This window comes from Podarcis raffonei, chromosome Z, assembly GCF_027172205.1.
Source record: "Podarcis raffonei isolate rPodRaf1 chromosome Z, rPodRaf1.pri, whole genome shotgun sequence".
Lineage (NCBI taxonomy): Eukaryota > Metazoa > Chordata > Lepidosauria > Squamata > Lacertidae > Podarcis > Podarcis raffonei.
In genome coordinates this window covers 48,686,999-48,704,803 of record NC_070621.1, presented here as the reverse complement: position 1 = coordinate 48,704,803, position 17,805 = coordinate 48,686,999, and the positions used below count along the sequence as shown (strand labels likewise).

Below are 17,805 nucleotides of genomic sequence, written 5' to 3'. Positions count from 1 at the left end.
ATGCATTGCAAATAATTCATTTCCGCAGAAGGGTTTGCAGAGTTTAAGGGACTGTAATCCTAGGAAGACAGTTCAGAGTGGCAACCTGATGAAATAAAATTTAATACAATCTCTGCTGACTGATTAATCAAGGGTTCATTTGAGGAGGTTTGAAACGTTAATAAATTATTAACTAAAGAGTGCAATCCTAGGCATATGACTTTTCTGTTCAGGCCAGGCTACCCAGACATGGAATTTTGTTGTATATATTGCTTGCTAATATTATCATGTCTATTTGTTTATAAAGTCTGTTGATTTTATTGCTATTTCCCCATCATACTAGGTTTAAAAGCAATACATAAATGAACATCTATGAACAGGCTTGTGCTGAGTTTGTCTGAGGCCTGGGGCTGGAATCTTGCTAGAATAAAATTATAAACTTAAACGAAAAAGGAGCCAGTCCTTGGCCGAGCCCCCCCCCCCCCCAGCCAGCTTAGCTTTCATCTTTGCATCAGAAACCAGCTGCGCGAATCAAGGCTGGAGATTAGCACGAAGGTCACAGGGAAGAGTGGCTGAGATAGGAACAGCTTGTTTTGTAGCATGACTCACCTACAGTAGCAAACTGGGAATCGAGCCCCAGGAGCAGGAGCATGAAGAAGAACAAGAAAGACCAGAGGGGGGCGACGGGGAGCTTTGAAAGGGCCTCCGGATAGGCAACAAACGCCAGATCAAAGCCTGTAACAGAAGAGAAACAATTGTGGGATGAGAAGGCAACAGGAAGTGGTTTCTTGCAGTGTCTCAATGGAGGCCTCTGATGCTGTGGATCAAGGAACAGCAGCAGGGAGGCTGCAATCTCCAGCCTAGTTTCATCAAAATCAGCTCTCATTCCGTTCATTCTGCTGCAATTCTGCATCTGCTAAAATCTACCTTGTTCATCTTGCTATTTGCCATGGCCAAAACTAATGCAATTAATTACATAATCATGCATTTGAGTTCAATGGAGGAAAACAGCATATTTATTCAATGCTTATGGACTAAAAACCCTCACAATGATAGCGAATGCCGCTCATATTTGCTTGTGGGATTTCTGTTTCTGGCCTTGGAATATATGAATTGATGGGATTTTTTCTGCTTCCGGTTTCAAGAAATGCTCCAACTTCCCTACCAACACATATCCCAAGAGCAGCACAAGCCCCGGGCGCCCACAGCACGCTCTGGCTGCAGATGACCAAGTATCCTCCAGCTGTGCTTCCCAGTGGTCGGAGGGCACCAGTTTTTGCAAGGCTGCTGTAAGATCACCAGCAGAGCCTTGCTGCATCAGAGCAGCTGGGCTGGCACAGAAGAACATTTGGCCACCTAAGGTGAAGGAGAAGGTGGCGTCTCCCCCACATGTCAGGGGGGCAGCATCCTCTGTAGCACCTGAGGTTTTCAACCTTTTTGGGTCCACTGCTCCCTTGACCAACTACATTCTTTCTGTGGCTCCCCTGTGGGGTCAGGAGCTCAGTTATGTCACCCCCCCTTGCCTGCAGAGCTGGCAGCCCCTCACCCTTTTTCAAACACCCTCCCTGGTGGAGTGCTCCCTCAGCCTCCTCTCCCCTCCCCTTGGGAGTCCTCTGGGCAGCTGCCCCCCCCCACAAAGAGAGGTGCCTCCTCACCCCCCCACAGGGGCCTGGGAAGAAGACATTCCTAGGCTTTGTGGCCCAATGGAGACTGACCAAAGGTGAACATGAGGCCAGCACTTTACCTTGGGAGGCAGCAGTGGCGGCAGCAGGTGCTGCAAGGCCTGCATGGCAGAAGGGCTCCCCTTTAGCACAGGGCACTTAGCTCCCAGGCAGGCCTTGCACACAGTGAGCACAAGAAAGGCCAGTGTAATGGCTGGCTGCCTGCCCAGCCTCCCATTTGTCTGTCCATTTCCCAACAGCAAGGGCTGCTGGGCTGGCTGTCTGGGCTCCCTTGCCCGCTTGCTTGCTTACTCCAAGGCTGCCTGAGCTCCTGGCAACCGGCACCCCCTGGCCAGCCCCAGAGGCACCATTGGCCTGCGGAGCTTATAGCCAGGGCTGCTGCAACAAACAGCTGGGCAAGCCTTTGGCAGGCTTGAGAGAGAGCATCAGAGGAGGGAGGGAAGGAAAGAGGGACAGACGCCAGGGTTGCCCACGGCACCTCTGACCATCCTTCAAGGCGCCCCAGAGTGCCACGACACACAGGTTAAAAACCACTGGGCGACCATATAGGGTATGGGGCAGGGCACAGGGCACACAAACCTGTGCTCGCTCCCCATCCTTCTGTACCCTCAGCTCTCTCTCTGCCTCACGGTAAGGCTAGGATCCAATTTGTCACAGTTCTAAGAAAGCTCAGGAGAATTATTGGAAGGATCTTTTTTATTTTGCTTCTCCCAGCTTGTTTGCTTTTTTCTGTCTTAGATTCTCTACATTCTTGAAGCAATTGGTGTACTTTCTTGGTGTACAGAGGCATGAAAATGTGCCAAGTGTTTCATCGTTTTTGTGTGTGTGTGTTTCTAATCAACACATTTTTTGTATATTATTTTGACTGCAAACATTTCTGCAAGTCACTTCCCAGTTCTGGGGAGGGCAGGAAACAAATAAATAAATACCTAATGGAATGCATTTTTGTATGTCATTTCCACGAATGCTTTCATTTTTTAGGCATGCTTTTCTCTGAAATAAGCATTTTTGTAAACATTGGTTGGTAGGAGAGCTGCATTGCCAAATTTGGAGAAGTGCAAATTTTGATGGCTGGCTGGCTGTGCTCTGCTTCTCATATACTTCTCGAAAGTGCAAACTTGATAGATCCAACTTTAAATGCAAACTGCATAGAATTTCTCCCCCACCCCTACACACAAGTAGGGGATGCTTGCCACAGCCCACTGCTGCTCTATAACACCCAAGAGCGCCACATTTGAATGTCCATTTTCTCTCCCCACATTCCAGGTCAGGACTGCAAGCAGATACACACAGGGTCCATGGCTTCAACACCAGCCAGCCTTTCCTCCACCCAACCTTTACTGCTTAGTATCTAGCGTGATGAAAAGCCATGGAGAACCCCAAAGTTGGCACACCATCATTGTGATATTTTATTTATCATTAAATCATTTGATTCTTAAAATTAGGCCCGATTCATCCTTTCCCCAAATAACCAAGGGCAGCAAACCACTAACTTAATAATTCCAGTACAAACACAGACTGGGAAAAATCTCCGTTTAAAAGAGGAAGGTGTTCAGTTGGCACTGGAAAAAACATCAGAGGAAGTGTCTGTCTAATATTTAATGGGAGGGAGTCACATAGGATAGGTACCACAACACAAAAGACCTGATTTCTTTGTTGTGTGGAAGAAATCTCCAGATAAGGAGGCCTTCATGTGCAGAGCATAGTAATTGATTGGGGTGAGATAATCTTTCAGGTTTCCTGGTCACAAGCCACACAGGGCTTTATACACTTAAGCCAGCACCTGTAACTTGGCTGTTAACTGCTAATTAATTGGCAGCCAGTAGCAATTAGGCCAGCACTTTGGTTGAGCAAATAAAAGTATTGCTGTAATTTGGATTAAAAAAGAAGATTCTGAGCTACAGGAGGACAGCTGTCTTGAGCCTCCCACCCGTACGTCTACTTATTACTTATAGTCCTCCTTGTCAAGGAGCCAGACAAATGCATTTGGTGCATCTTCACCCAGGCATGAACTATGAACACATCATACATTAAAGCACAGAGAATCTTGAGAACAGAGCTGCAATTCCCTGCACCCTTAACAAACTGCAGTTTCCAGGATTCGGGGGGAGGGCGGGGGGAAGTGTCGCATGCTTTAAATGTCCCTTAAAAGTACCCAGCCATAGATGGATCTAAACAGTATTTCTCCAGTCTACCTGAATCGACGACTTCTGAGACTTTCTTGCCTGCCTCGTGTGCCATGTGCCCCAAGATGGAGAAAATCGCAAAACCAGCAAAGACGCTTGTGAGGCAGTTTATCACGCAGACAAAAATGGCATCCGAATAGCAGTTGTTGTTGAATTTGTTGTATGAGGAGAGGGCGACCAACCCTCCCCACGCAACAGACAGAGAGAAAAAAATCTGTGTGGCAGCATCTTTCCAGACCTTGAGAAAGACAGATGGAGGTGGGGGTGAACAATATAGATATTATTGCATCACAATCCCTGCAATGTAATAGGCGTGTGTGTCGCAAAGGCTGTTGTACACAGGTATAGGCTGGGGTAGCCAACATAAGAACACATCTCTGAGGAACAAGGGGAAGTTTAGCTGTGTGGCCTGATTCTGCTCATATTTATTTTTAAAAATATAATGTCCCTGCTCTCTTCATCTAGCAATGTTAGACAACAGGAAGTTTTTGCAATGCTGCCTGCCATGTTCAGACTGGGAAATGATGCATTTTTAATGCCACTCTGGAACTCATACTTTGGGGGGGGGCAGAGGGGAGGTATGTAGTGTGGAAAGAGGATAACAGGGACTTGATCCCTCTTAGGAACATCATAGGAATCTCCTTTATATAATGTCAGACCATTGGTCCATCTAGCCCAGTTATGGAGATGTTCAGAGGTCATGACTCCCCAAGGTTTCAAGGAGAGGACACCCCAGCCCTGGAAAGTCCGTTGGGGATTGAACCTGGGGCCTTCTAAATGCAAAGCACTTGTTCTACCATACACCAATCACCTTTCTCTTAAAAGGTAAGGCTTCTCATGGTTGAAGATAAAGAGCTGATTTAATGGTACATAAGAAGCTAGGACTAATCTACACAGGTGAGTTATACTGTTAAAAATGTGTTATAAAAGTGTGAGGGCACTGTAGAGCAGCGATCTGTCACCAGTGGGAAATTGCCCTGAGAGCAACATTTTTATAGCATTTTTAAAGCGTTCTCCTGATCAGTGTAGATCCAGCCCTAGAGTCAGACCCCTGGGCATATCTAGCTCAGTATTGTCACTCTACACTGATGGGCAGCAGCCTTCCAAGTTTTCAGGCAGGGGACATTCCCAGACAGTGCTCTAACACTGACCCTTCTGTGGCCCTTCTGTGCTGTTATCTGATATCTGGCAGAAGCCGTGCTCAGCGCAATTCCACCACCTGCCAGGACACACTCACCTCTGCCTCTGTGAGCTTGGTGAAATTAGACTGCTTTCCAATGTAGAACTCAATGCCCTCCAGAGCACCGTCTAGAGTGGCACCTCGGACCAGCAATATCACAAGGACAACGTAGGGGAAGATTGCTGTGAAGTAAACAATCTGTGATGACGAGAAAAGAAATGAAAGAATGATCAAGATTTTGGATTTGGCAGGAGGATGTAGAAGGTGGAGTCAGGGTGGGACCGAGTCTTAAATGGAGGATTTCACTAGATCTGGAGCAGGGAGCCACTTGCAGCCAATGAGATGGATGCCTTGTGTCCCTCAGCACCCACAGGTCATTCTGACAGATGGGCAGAGATGCCCACCCATCAATCACCCAATGATACAATAATGATAATGATAATATCATTATGTTGGATATTATAATATGTTGGAAAAGAGGAGACTGAGAGGAGATATGATAGCCATCTTCAAATACCTTAAGGGCTGTCATATGGAGGAGGAAATATGCCTGTTTTCTCCTGCTCTGGAGGGTAGGACTCGAACCAATGGCTTCAAGTTACAAGAAAAGAGACTCTGACTAAACATATGGAAAAACTTTCTGACAATAAGAGCTGTTTGGCAGTGGAACACACTCCCACAAGAGGTGGGGGACTCTCCTTCCTTGGAGGTTTTTAAGCAGAGGTTGGGTGGCCACCTGTCATGGATGCTTGAGCTGAGATGCATGCATTGCAGGGCGTTGGACTAGATGACCCTTGGTGTCCCTTCCAACTCTACAATACTATGATTCTATTAAGTAAGTAAGTAAGTAAGTAAGTAAGTAAGTAAGTAAGTAAGTAAATAGTGTCTCAGAGCTATTTAATATAAAACCAGTGCTTTTTAAAAAAAGATGGTATGCACCAGTAGGCTGTACTGCCACCTCTCCCCCCGCCCCCATGCTACAAATTCATGTGACCCTTTTATCACCGCCAAGTGCCTGATTATTGTAAAAAGGTGGTGCCAGGGCAGAGGCGCTTTGGCACAATCCTTTTGTGATTGTCAGGCAAGTTCCTGGAAGGCACTTTGCTGTTCGTAAAAGGATTGCGCCAAAGCACTTCTAGGATGCAGGAGGCAAAGGTGCGAGGGGGGAGGGAGTGGGCGGGTGGGTGGGCAAGTGGAGGTCAGCATGGTGGCGGGGGGGTGGTGCGAACAGGCAAAAAGCAGCAGGGTGGGAGAGATGGGGGGGCATGGTGCGTACTGGCACCATTTTCCCTAGAAATAAAGCACTGTGCATTACATACATACAGTTGTTAAGTAATATGTGCAATGATTGCCTATAGAAAATATTTCTTGAAAATAATTATAATTGTAAAAGCTGCTCCTTCTATCTACATGCAAAGCAGCTGATTTGCATTTGTGACGGCCCCTCCCTCAATTCTGCCGGTACTGCAAAACTTTCTTCTGGGGAACAGCCTCCCTCTCCTCTGCTGCAATTGTGAGCAGTCGTGCAGGTTCTCTGGAATGCATGAGTGTGTGAGTGACTGTGTGCACGAGTGAGGACACTCCCATAGGTGATACCCCACAGGAGCCTCAGCTCTTGTCCTTGGGATCACCTCCAGATGAGCAACATAGATAAGAGCAACCCACAGCTTCCTGCCAAACTTGTCCTTCTATGCTGGCCCTGCAGAATTGCTTAGGAGAACCCAAATGCCATGCCAAACTAGACTCCTCTGCCACGTTGGTAACTGCTAATTTTAGTGGAATCACCCTGCCGATGCTTCTCAGTGACTGGAGAAGGAAAGGGAGTCGGCCCCTGAGCTTAGCAGTGCTTAGAATAATCATTGCACTCTCAGGATGTCATCACTGAGGCAGCCAGGCTGGTTCTGCTCTCACAAACAGAAGCCCTCTCATTGCTTCACCATCACCACTTGCCAGAAACCCTATGCAGATGGATAACCCTCTAGATCTCTCTCTCTTGCCACCCTGAATTTAAAACACCATGATACTGACTTAAACAGTTGTGGTTTCCCCTAAAGAATTCTGGGAGTTGTGGTCTGTTAAGGGTGCTGAGAACTGTTGGAAGACCCCCTTATTGCCCCCACAGAGCTACAGTTTCCAGAGTTCCCTGTGAAGAGGGATTGACTGTTAAACCACTCTGAAAATTGCCACCGCACCCTTAAACTACAGCTCCCAGGATTCTTTGAGGGAAGAAGCCAGGGAGGTTTAAACTGCTTTAAATGCATGGTGTGAAGGCAAACTCTCTTCCAACTCAAGGGAGTTCTGAGCTATGTTGCACAACCTCTTCTCAAGGGGGATTTTTATTCTGTAGATAGGTATGAAACAAGCCTGAACATCCCACATTGGAACAAGGGGACAATTATGCCATTGTGGCTGACTGGAAAGAAATGCAGGCTCTCATAAGCTCATGTATCTGTGAGCACAAGTCTAGGCAGTGGCTGCTGGTACTCTTGCTTTGGTGCCCAAAGGTGCTTGAACTATCCAAAGTTATTCTGGATTTTCTAGAGTGGGCATAGGAAGCTGCTGTAAACCAAGTCAGACAACTCGTCTGCCTAACTCAGTAATGTCTACATCTAGATAGCTCAGATGGTTAGAGCATGATGCTGATGATTCCAAGATTGCAGGTCTGATCCCTGTATGGGACAGTTGCATATTTCTGCATTGCAGGGGTTTCGACTAGATGGCCCTGAGGGTCCCTTCCAACTCTACAGTTCAACAATTCTATGGTTCTTTGATGGTCACAGCTCTCGAGGGTTTCAGGAAGGGTTCCCTCCCATCCCTACCTGACATTGGGGATTGAACCTGGAACCTTCTGCATGCAAGGCAGACTCTCTACCATGGACCTATGACCCTCCCCTTGAAAACAGTGCCTCACTCTAAATAAGGGGCTGGACTTAGGAAACTGCTTTGTCCATCAACTTCAGTACAGTATGCACTTTACAAGCAGTTGCTCTCCAGGGTTTGAGACAGGGAGTTCATCTGAGCGTTTCCCTTTCAATGTGTTTGCATCCCATTGGAGTACAGGCTTGATCAAAGAGAGGGAGAGCAGATCTGGTGGACTGATTATGTCCTTTCCTCACGCAAAGGAGGCTGGCACTGCAGCTGGTAGCCCAACGTGTCTGGGTTAAGCCTACCTTTCCCGAAGACTTGATTCCTTTAAACAAGGCCACTGCCACAATCAGCCAGGAAAGGAGAAGGCAGAGGGCGAGGTACCACACAACCTCCCCGGTCTTGTCTAAGCCACTTGAACGCTGAAGGACCTTGTTGCTGGGGGGAGACAAGGGAAACATCAGCAAAGACATCACTTAGAACGGAGTGCTGTAGCTAGCTGTGCAAAATGAGGTGTTCTAAAGGAGGCATCTGTGTAGCCTCCAAAAGAAGCTCCTACATCCTGCAGACTCCAGTTTGGCTTAGGAACTTTTATTTCACCCAGGGATGGGAGAATGGCCTAAGAATATGTTACAGGCCAGACAAAGGGGTTTAGAAGCTATTTGGTTTTGATTCACCAAGATTTCCCCTGGCAACAAATACTAGCTTAATCTTGACTTGGTCATACACCATGTCTGCGTGTCTGAACCAGATCTAGCTTGCCAGGGTTTCATCCTGGCCCTGGGCACTGATTGTTTTGCCTCTGGGTTTTGAGCTTGGAGAACTGATCTTGTGAAGTCCCACCACCAGCTTGCAAGGTTTCCCAAGCAATATCGGCAATGTCACATTTCTCAAAGCAACCAGGATCCATGTCTCTCTTCTGGAGGCTGTACCATGTTGTTTCACTAACAACATAGCTTTTATTACTCATATTACTCATCGGGCAAATGTGCCGCAACCCATAATGATTAGTGCACAAAAGAAGCAGGGCAGGTGACACACCTGCAAATTAGTTGTGTTCAGGTGTCATTGCCACTCTCCAATGCCTGCCCCTTTCAGGTTGTATACACCTGAACAAAGGGGTCACCTAGGTAGATGCTTAATGATCAATGAGTTTTGGGTGAGAGACAAAACTGCCTAACATTTCAGGATCTTCTCTCCTGTGTTGTTAAACTGCTTCAGGATAGGTAGTGATTGGGGTTTTTTGGGGGGGGGGGAGTTGCAAAAAGGTTGATGATAGAGGTGGATGGACAAAGGTCAGCTTGGATATGGAAGAACCCTGTTGCTCATGTTTGTGGCCTTGGGCAAGTTTCTCAGTTCCCCATCTGCAAAATGGGGGTCAGCAGAGTCTTACCTCACAATGCCATTGTTTTAAAGGTCATAGGTAGTTGCCTATGGCTGTATGCAAACCAGACCTTTAAAGCACATTCTTCCCCACAAAGAAACCTGGGAATGGTTAATTACCCCTCACCAAACTAAGGTTCCCAGCACCGATAACAAACTACACAACACAGGATTCTTTTTGGGGGTGGTGTGCTCTGAATGTGCTTTAAAAATCTGGTGTGCACTAGAGTTTGGCTAATTGAGACCACTTGCCTATTTAGCTCAATGCTGTCTGTACCTTCTTTCTCCACTTGCTGCCCATCATCCCTGGCCATTGACGAGAGTCATGGTCTAAAACATCCAGACGGTACAAGGTTGGGTGAATGCTGGTCTACACTGACTAGGCATTTTTCCACCTGGGGATGCCAAGGATCAAACCTGAGTTCCTTCTGTGTGTAGCTGTTGAGCCACAGCCCCTCCACCCACTGAGGGCAACCCCAGTGACACCTGCAGACCACATTTCAACTGGAAGAGCAACAGGCCCAGGACTCACTTCCAGTATTGTTCGCTGGGAGCCTGGGTGTTCGCAAACACCTTGGTGCCATTGATGCAGGTGAGGTTGTTTTTCTCAACCCAAGAGTAATTCGCATTGATAGTAGTCTCATTGTCTAATGTAATGTTGCAGTCTAACACTGAAAGACAAAAAAGTGTTGCTCAGCAGTTCTGCAGAAGGGAGTACAACAAGTATGTGAAGCAACAGCAGCAAAAACATTTTTAACCCCGAGTGTGATTTTGACCTCTGACCATTTCTTATGAGCAGAATGCCCATCACAATGACACAAAGGGTGTGTGTCGGTACAGAACAAGCAAGGATGGGGACCTTGATGTTGATGGATGTTGTTGTGGTTGTTGGCATTGTCACATTTATTAATCACTTCCCAAACCACTGTCAGAGTGATTTATACATATGACAAAAACAGTTAGAAACAGAAAAACAGCAAATACCTTTAGAGCAAAACTAAAACCGTAACCACTGAACACTTACGGTAAAGAGCCATTTTATCTAATTGGGAAAGCCTGTTGGAGCAAAACTGTCTCCAATGGTTTCTACAAGGTGCAGGTGATGGTCGTCTGTTGTATATCAACAAGAATGCTATTCCACAGACAGGGGCAACACACTAAAGGCCTTGCTCCAGGTTACTGCAAAGCAGGCTTTCTGAGATCTTTGGAACTTGCAGGAGAAACTCTTCTGCAGAGCACAGTGAATGTATAAGAGATAAAGCAGGTCTTCCAGGTAATTTGGTGCTGAGCAGTATAGGAACCTATACTCTCTGCTGTATTATGAATCCCCATCATCCCTGACCACTGGCCATGCTGGCTGCTAATACTGAGAGCTGGAGGCCAGGAACACCTGGAGGAACCAGGCCAGGGAAGATTGGCCTACAGAAAATGATGGGGGACCTGATAGCCACCAATTAACACCCCAATTGCATTGGTTCTTTTTATGTGGTTCTTTTTCAGTTTGCATCAGCACTTGCACACATAGGTTAAAACACTGTAGAAAACAGGCCATCTCAACCTGACTGCACATCCAGGTGTATTAAGAGTCTTGGTGTGGTGTTTTACCACTATGCATGGATGCCTATACATATCAGTAGATCATCCTGAAAAATGAACTGAACATAGGAAGCCTCCTTAGACTGAGTCAGACCATAGGCCCATCTAACTCAGTATTGTCTACACTGACTATCCAGGGCTTTGTACAGGAAGTCTTTCCTGGCCCAGCCTGGAGATCCTGGGCTACTCTACCATTGCACTACAGAGCTTCCTTGCATTGCAATCATACATATGACCACATCAAGATTGCTCTTTTGCAGTGTTTTATCAGTCCACATTCCATACTGGTAACATGGAGGTTCAAATGAACAGAAGTTGTTGAGCGTGGAGGCAAACTCTGTATTTCCCCAGAGAAGTAGATGCAGGCGGGGGGGGGGGAGGTTGTAGTTAGAGTAGTAACTGTCGGGGGGGGGCACCAGTGCTTAGTGGACCTCCCGTCTCCAGTTTTGCTGCAGCTTACCCAAAAGAAGGAGTGGTGAGGTCAGCATAGTACAAATGCATTGATAGGAGTGCCAGATTGGTTCTGCCAGTGTGTTTGCACTATGCCATCCTCATCCCTTTCCGCAGTGACACAGTGGGCAGGAAACCAGGTAAGAGCCACTTGCCCCACCCTGCCAACCACTACAGACTTAGAGGACACCATTAGCAGTAGGGTCCCAGCTTGCTTTCTGCCCATGGTGACTTGGCCACAGATAACCAAACTCGCTTCTAACCGCATAGTGCCACCTATGCATGTCCACACGCTTCATTTGCAGAGTCCATCCCTGTTTTTTGGTCACACACTGATGTGTGATGGGCTGTTGCAACATTGCTCTTATATACTGAGGCACCATTTGGGAGGGGTAAAGAAAAATGATGCACTAATCCAGACTCCAAATAAGCCATCATTCAGCAACAGCAAGAGACCACGGCATCAGTTTACTGTAAATAAGTTGCAACACGATCAAGGATTATTGAATGAGCTTGAAAGAACAGTCTTGCTGCTATGGAAGTCTTACCTAGCCTCGTCTTGCTGCAATTTGCATTGGCCCACTCAGGATTGCAATCTGCCCAAGGGAGGACGCTTTGGAAGGAGGCAAACAAGTAGTAGAGGCTGTAGCCAATGATGACATTGTAATAGATGGTCACAAACGTTGAAATGATCACCATTGTGACTCCGACTCCTAAAGGGATAGAGAGGAGACATCGTGATAAGAGCAGGAAGAGCATTTCTAATGGCCATGATGTTCATTCCCTCAAAATTATTTAACACTGAATTTTAACAGGGAGAAATGTAAAGTATTGCACTTGGGCAAAAAAAATGAGAGGCACAAATACAAGATGGGTGACACCTGGCTTGAGAGCACTACATGTGAAAAGGATCTAGGAGTCTTGGTTGACCACAAACTTGACATGAGCCAACAGTGTGACGCAGCAGCTAAAAAAGCCAATGCAATTCTGGGCTGCATCAATAGGAGTATAGCATCTAGATCAAGGGAAGTAATAGAGCCACTGTATGCTGCTCTGGTCAGACCTCACCTGGAGTACTGTGTCCAGTTCTGGGTGCCACAGTTCAAGAAGGACACTGACAAACTGGAACGTGTCCAGAGGAGGGCAACCAAAATGGTCAAAGGCCTGGAAACGATGCCTTATGAGGAACGGCTAAGGGAGCTGGGCATGTTTAGCCTGGAGAAGAGGAGGTTAAGGGGTGATATGATAGCCATGTTCAAATATATAAAAGGATGTCACATAGAGGAGGGAGAAAGGTTGTTTTCTGCTGCTCCAGAGAAGCGGACACGGAGCAATGGATCCAAACTACAAGAAAGAAGATTCCACCTAAACATTAGGAAGAACTTCCTGACAGTAAGAGCTGTTTGATAGTGGAATTTGCTGCCAAGGAGTGTGGTGGAGTCTCCTTCTTTGGAGGTCTTTAAGCAGAGGCTTGACAACCATATGTCAGGAGTGCTCTGATGGTGTTTCCTGCTTGGCAGGGGGTTGGACTCGATGGCCCTTGTGGTCTCTTCCAACTCTATGATTCTATGATTCTATGATTGGAGAATAAGGCTTGTGGGGAGCCGTCCCTATCTCATCCCTCCAGTACCTGCCCAAACTGTCCTCCAAACTTTCTAGTTGAAAACGGCATTCCACATGGGTCAAAGCACTTTCTAGAGCAGAGATGGGCAACACTGAGCCTAAGGGAAGCATCCCTTTCCAGGGGCCACATACTAGATGCAAAAGTGGACAGAGCAACAAATGTTAATTTTACCTCTGTACAGTACCCTGGCATTATAAGAGTTTAAGGGCACAATTCCAACCAGGCAAAAGCAGTCAAGGAGGATACAAATCAGATGTGTTGTTGAGTTTATGAATGGTCCCCAGGGATCACGCCTCCTACCTCTTAACATTTTCCACCCAAGGGGTGGTGAATATCCCCTATGCTATTATTGTAGCACAGTTTTGACCACCAAGCATGCAATTTTGCTTCCTCTGCTGCTTTCCCAATAAGCCACAAGCAAGACAAGGAAGATGCAAAAGACGGAGTGGATGGAAACTGATTGACTCAAGTTCTAGATCAAATTCTTTTGGGGGTAAATATTGTGGGATGTAATCCATGAGAGGCAGTCAAGTACAACATTCCTTGAAAAGCTAGAGAAGACGTGTGAGGGAAGGTTTGGTTCAGCCAGTTGAAACTTCCTGTTCCTCCTGGCTGAAGCATCCTTCTTTTTTGCATGTGTTAGAAGGTGGGCGTGAGGTAACCTGTCCAGGTATCAAAAGGACGAGTCACGCAGCACACCTCTCTCTTTTTCACTTCTTTCTTCATTTGACCAGCTTCTAGCTAGGACTGCTCTGCTAGCTCTCAGCTAGCAGAACACTGGGATTACTCCCCCATATGGGGTAGATCCACATGTACATATTTGTAACTAAGTCTGCCTTCAGGGATTCAACTCTGAACTGATGTAAGTAAACTTCTTTTATTGACTTCTTTATTCTTTGAAGAGGGATTCAAGGGAACTTACCAGGAATGTACAATTCAATTTGAGACAGACTGTGCATTTTTAACATACAATGTCTATGGGTCTCCCTCCACTGTTTGAGGCTGTGTGCCTCTGAATACCAGTTGCTGAGAATCACCATTGGGGAGAATGCTGCTGCACCCACATTGGGGCATCTGGCTGGCCACTGTGAGAACAGGATGTTTGTTGGGTTAGATGGGCCTTTGGCCTGATCCAGCATGGCTCTTCTTATATTCATATGTTCAAGGCTGTTGTGCTGATATATAAACCCCTGAACAACTTGGGTCTAGGGCACCTTAAGGACTGCCTGTGGTCCAATCCCTGAGATCACCCGGAGGAGTGCTGTTTGTTGCCCCTCACGTTGCAATGGCCCAAATGGCTTCATCCGTAACTCAGGCGTTTAGTGTCACCAGCCCCATTCTGTGGGGCACTCTTCCAGCAGTGATCCAGCAAGCACCCTCACTTCTCAGGCATCTCTTGGAGGTGTTATCATGCTGGCAGGCCTATGCGGTTGCTTAAAACTCACACAAATTGTCTGTTCTGTGCTGCTTAAAAAAATGTTTGTATATTGCTCTGCACTACCCTGATATATTATGAGAGGGTGGTAGATTAAAATACATTCCAAAATAAAATAATGAGCACAAACCACCCTCGATTTTGCATTAGAGAGCTACAAACAGAAACCTTCCCAGGAAGTGTTGTGTATGTGTGTGAGTGTGTGGATGTTTCAGGGCAGCCCAGTGGAAACCAACGTGGAAAGGGTAACAATGCCAACCTTGTAAAAGGGGTAGAATTCTCCAAACAGAAATGGGTCCCAAGCTGGCAAACTGCCCAAGCGAGCATTCCAGGAAGAACAAAGGCAGCCCAGCCAGAGCCAGCATGACGGTATAAGGTATCAAGAAGGCCCCTGCCAAGAAGACAACAAAAGGAAAGAATGTGAGCATTGGACCAGCCAACCTTCCAAGACGTGTGCATATACAAAGGCAACAAAATGTTACGCACCACAAACACACTGGGGAATAGGCAGATTAGCAGCCTGCTGCTGGTGTGGGCACAGAGAATCATAATCGCTACACCCCCACCCCGGAAAAAAGCACCCTTAAACAGGCATTTGGCATTTGGATGAATTCTGTTGTTAAAGTATTACCCCAACTTCTGCGTAAATCTAAACCGGGCTTCTAGAAATCTGGTGTTTGGGGCTCCCACTCCCAACACCCTTCCTGACTGGGGTTGGCGGGCATTGCTCGAAGCACTGCACCTTTTATGCCAACCACACTTGGCACAATGTAAGTTATTTCTAGCCTGCAGCATTCATGCTGTTTGTGTCTCAAGGGCTGGATGAGGAGTGGGAAGAAATGCCTTTCATGGAAATTTCCTTGGCTGGTCGCCTAAAGGCACTTTCAACACACTCTAGGTGAGTAGGTAAGCAGCTGTTTGCCAGCATGCATTATAAGACAGGCAACTTCAACAAACGCTCCACTAAGGTGCTTCTCCACTTTCTCCTTCTAGGATGGCCTTGCCACTGACACAGGAAGCACAAACAGAAAGCCTACCTCCTCCATCCTTATAGGTGAGGTATGGAAAGCGCCAGACATTCCCCAAGCCAACGGCATAGCCAACCATAGAGAGGAGGTAGTCTGATTTGCGCGACCAGTTTCCTCGTTCACTCTCTTCATCTTTTTCGGTAATTTTCTCAGTAGACAAAGTGAAATCCTTTAAGAAGGAAGAGAGAAAGTCATTCATGCATTTATATCAAAACCTTTGCATCCCACCATTCTGTCCATGAATGAACATTGGCGAGAGAGGGAGAGAGAGAGATGATACAAAAGAATGCATGCCAATTATTATATTAATTTATTATATACTCAGTGTAGACCCACTGAAATTAATGAACATGCCCATCTTAGGTCCATCCATTTCAATAAGTCTACTCTGAGTAAAACTTAATTGGATGCAGCCCAATACTTAATATTTATTAATTTATATTAATTAGTTTACATTAATTTACATACACGACAAGGCCCAAGTAGACCCATTTTGTTATATAACGACAGTTATAATGCTCACCAGCCATGGCGACTATGTTCTGCCTCCATTACAAGAGGCATAATGCTTCTGGACACCAGTTTCTAGGAATCTCAGGGGAGAAAGTGCTCTTGCAGACCCTCCAACTGCCCCTATTTTCCAGGGATGGTCCCAGATTGACAGAAGCCATCCCAATTTCTTATTTGATCCCAGAATGTCTTAAGACGTCTCTGTTTTCACCAGAGAAATGCTGGAAAGTATGGAGTTATGTGACCCCCTGAGCCAAGGAGATAAGTATACAGTGGTACCTCGGGTTACATATGCTTCAAGTTACATACGCTTCAGGTTACAGACTCTTCTAACCCAGAAATACTACCTTGGGTTAAGAAGTTTGCTTCAGGATGAGAACAGAAATCATGCAGCGGCAGCAGGAGACCCCATTAGCTAAAGTGGTGCTTCAGGTTAAGAACAGTTTCAGGTTAAGACTGGCCTCCGGAACGAATTAAGTACTTAACCCGAGGTACCACTGTACAACCTTTAGAAGACCTCTAAAGGCAGCCCTATATAGGAAAGTTTTTTTAATGTTTAATGTTTGGTTATCTTTTAAATATGTTGGAAGCTGCCCAAAGTGGGCAGCAAATAGCAAAATTATTATTATTATTATTATTATTATTATTATTATTATTATTAGATAGGACACCCCTATTTTCATTGGAGGGTTTGTTGTTGTGCTCATATCCTTCTTGGGGTCTACCCTTGGGGGCATCTGGTCGGCCCCTGTGAGAACAGGATGCTGGATTAGAAGGGCCATTGGCCTGATCCAGCAGGCTCTTCTTATGTGCCTATGCTCTTGGCAGTTTACAAAATAAAAAAGCCAAGTTACACCAACATTAAACTATAAACACCCATGATTGAAATACACAATAAAAGAAAGCCACTTATAACAATGCAGCAATTAAAGGCAGGAGACTCAGGAAAGGCACCTGAGCCAAGGACAAGGTTAATAATGCCCCCCCCCATGGTGAAGCTCTCAAGGTTTACCAATCAAAGGGCAGAGATGGAAGAGATGAGCCTGAATGCCAGGGGGCTGCAGGCGGGGGGGGGGGGGAGTTGCTCTTGCACTCATGCGCTGCTTCTGCTTCCCAGAGGCCGAAAGGGGAGCTGGGCCAGTGGGCCTTAGACCTGATCTAGCAGCCAGGTCCTTCCTGTATTTCTCCACCATCAGGGCAGAATCAACAGCAGCAACAGTGAAGCAGAAAAGCATTTCACATAACTCAATTTTTCTGTGGATATCCAGGTCAGAGCATGTCCTGGGCTGCAACTGAAATGACTGCTGTTGCTTTAAAATCAGCTGAGAAAAAGGCAGAGAATCTTTAGTTCTACATGCAGAGCATGGATTCCTCCAAGGTAGGAGTGCCATCTTGGCCCTGCGACTGTGGGTGCCCGGGGCTGTGGTGGGTACCACGCAGCTTGCCTGGTCCTGGCGCTGAAATTTGTGGGTGCCCAGCCCATTCATGGGAATTTTGTAGGTGGTGCTCAGGCACCCAGGGTCCCAAGGCGTCTTAGGAGCTGCAATTTGCCCGCAGCAGAGCAACAATCCCCACCACCCTTAACTACACTTCCCAGAATCCTTTTTTTTTTGGAGGGGGGAGAGTTGTGTGTTTCAAGTATGCTTTAATTATATGGCAAAGTCAAAATAAATTTGTCGGCCACCTTTAGATCTCATGGCAGTTCGCGGCATAAAAATACCAATGCTTCCCTCACATGCACCTGCCACTTTAGTTCTGATACTTTTTTAAACACACACCCACACCCAGGATCAATCCTCATGGGCATGGCCGGGGGGGCAGGGGGTAGTTGCCCCCCAGATCAAGTAAAACAGCAGAAATACTTAACTAACTGATCAGTCACCGCCC

At 46.5% G+C, this 17,805-nt stretch overlaps 1 protein-coding gene across 3 annotated transcripts in view; it reads right to left on the bottom strand.

Moving 5' to 3' along the window:
* The window catches only part of SLC6A14 (solute carrier family 6 member 14), a 51,924-nt gene that overhangs the window by 8,947 nt on the left and 25,172 nt on the right, over positions 1 to 17,805 (bottom strand). For all 3 annotated transcript variants that reach the window (XM_053373792.1, XM_053373794.1, XM_053373793.1), the window contains exons 2-9: positions 15,418 to 15,577; positions 14,640 to 14,771; positions 11,870 to 12,034; positions 9,808 to 9,946; positions 8,198 to 8,330; positions 5,085 to 5,225; positions 3,857 to 4,085; positions 589 to 714 (exon numbers count right to left, since the gene is read on the bottom strand). In XM_053373792.1, coding sequence (XP_053229767.1) covers positions 589 to 714; positions 3,857 to 4,085; positions 5,085 to 5,225; positions 8,198 to 8,330; positions 9,808 to 9,946; positions 11,870 to 12,034; positions 14,640 to 14,771; positions 15,418 to 15,577 — 1,225 coding nt within the window. The remainder of the gene's footprint in view (positions 1 to 588; positions 715 to 3,856; positions 4,086 to 5,084; positions 5,226 to 8,197; positions 8,331 to 9,807; positions 9,947 to 11,869; positions 12,035 to 14,639; positions 14,772 to 15,417; positions 15,578 to 17,805) is intronic.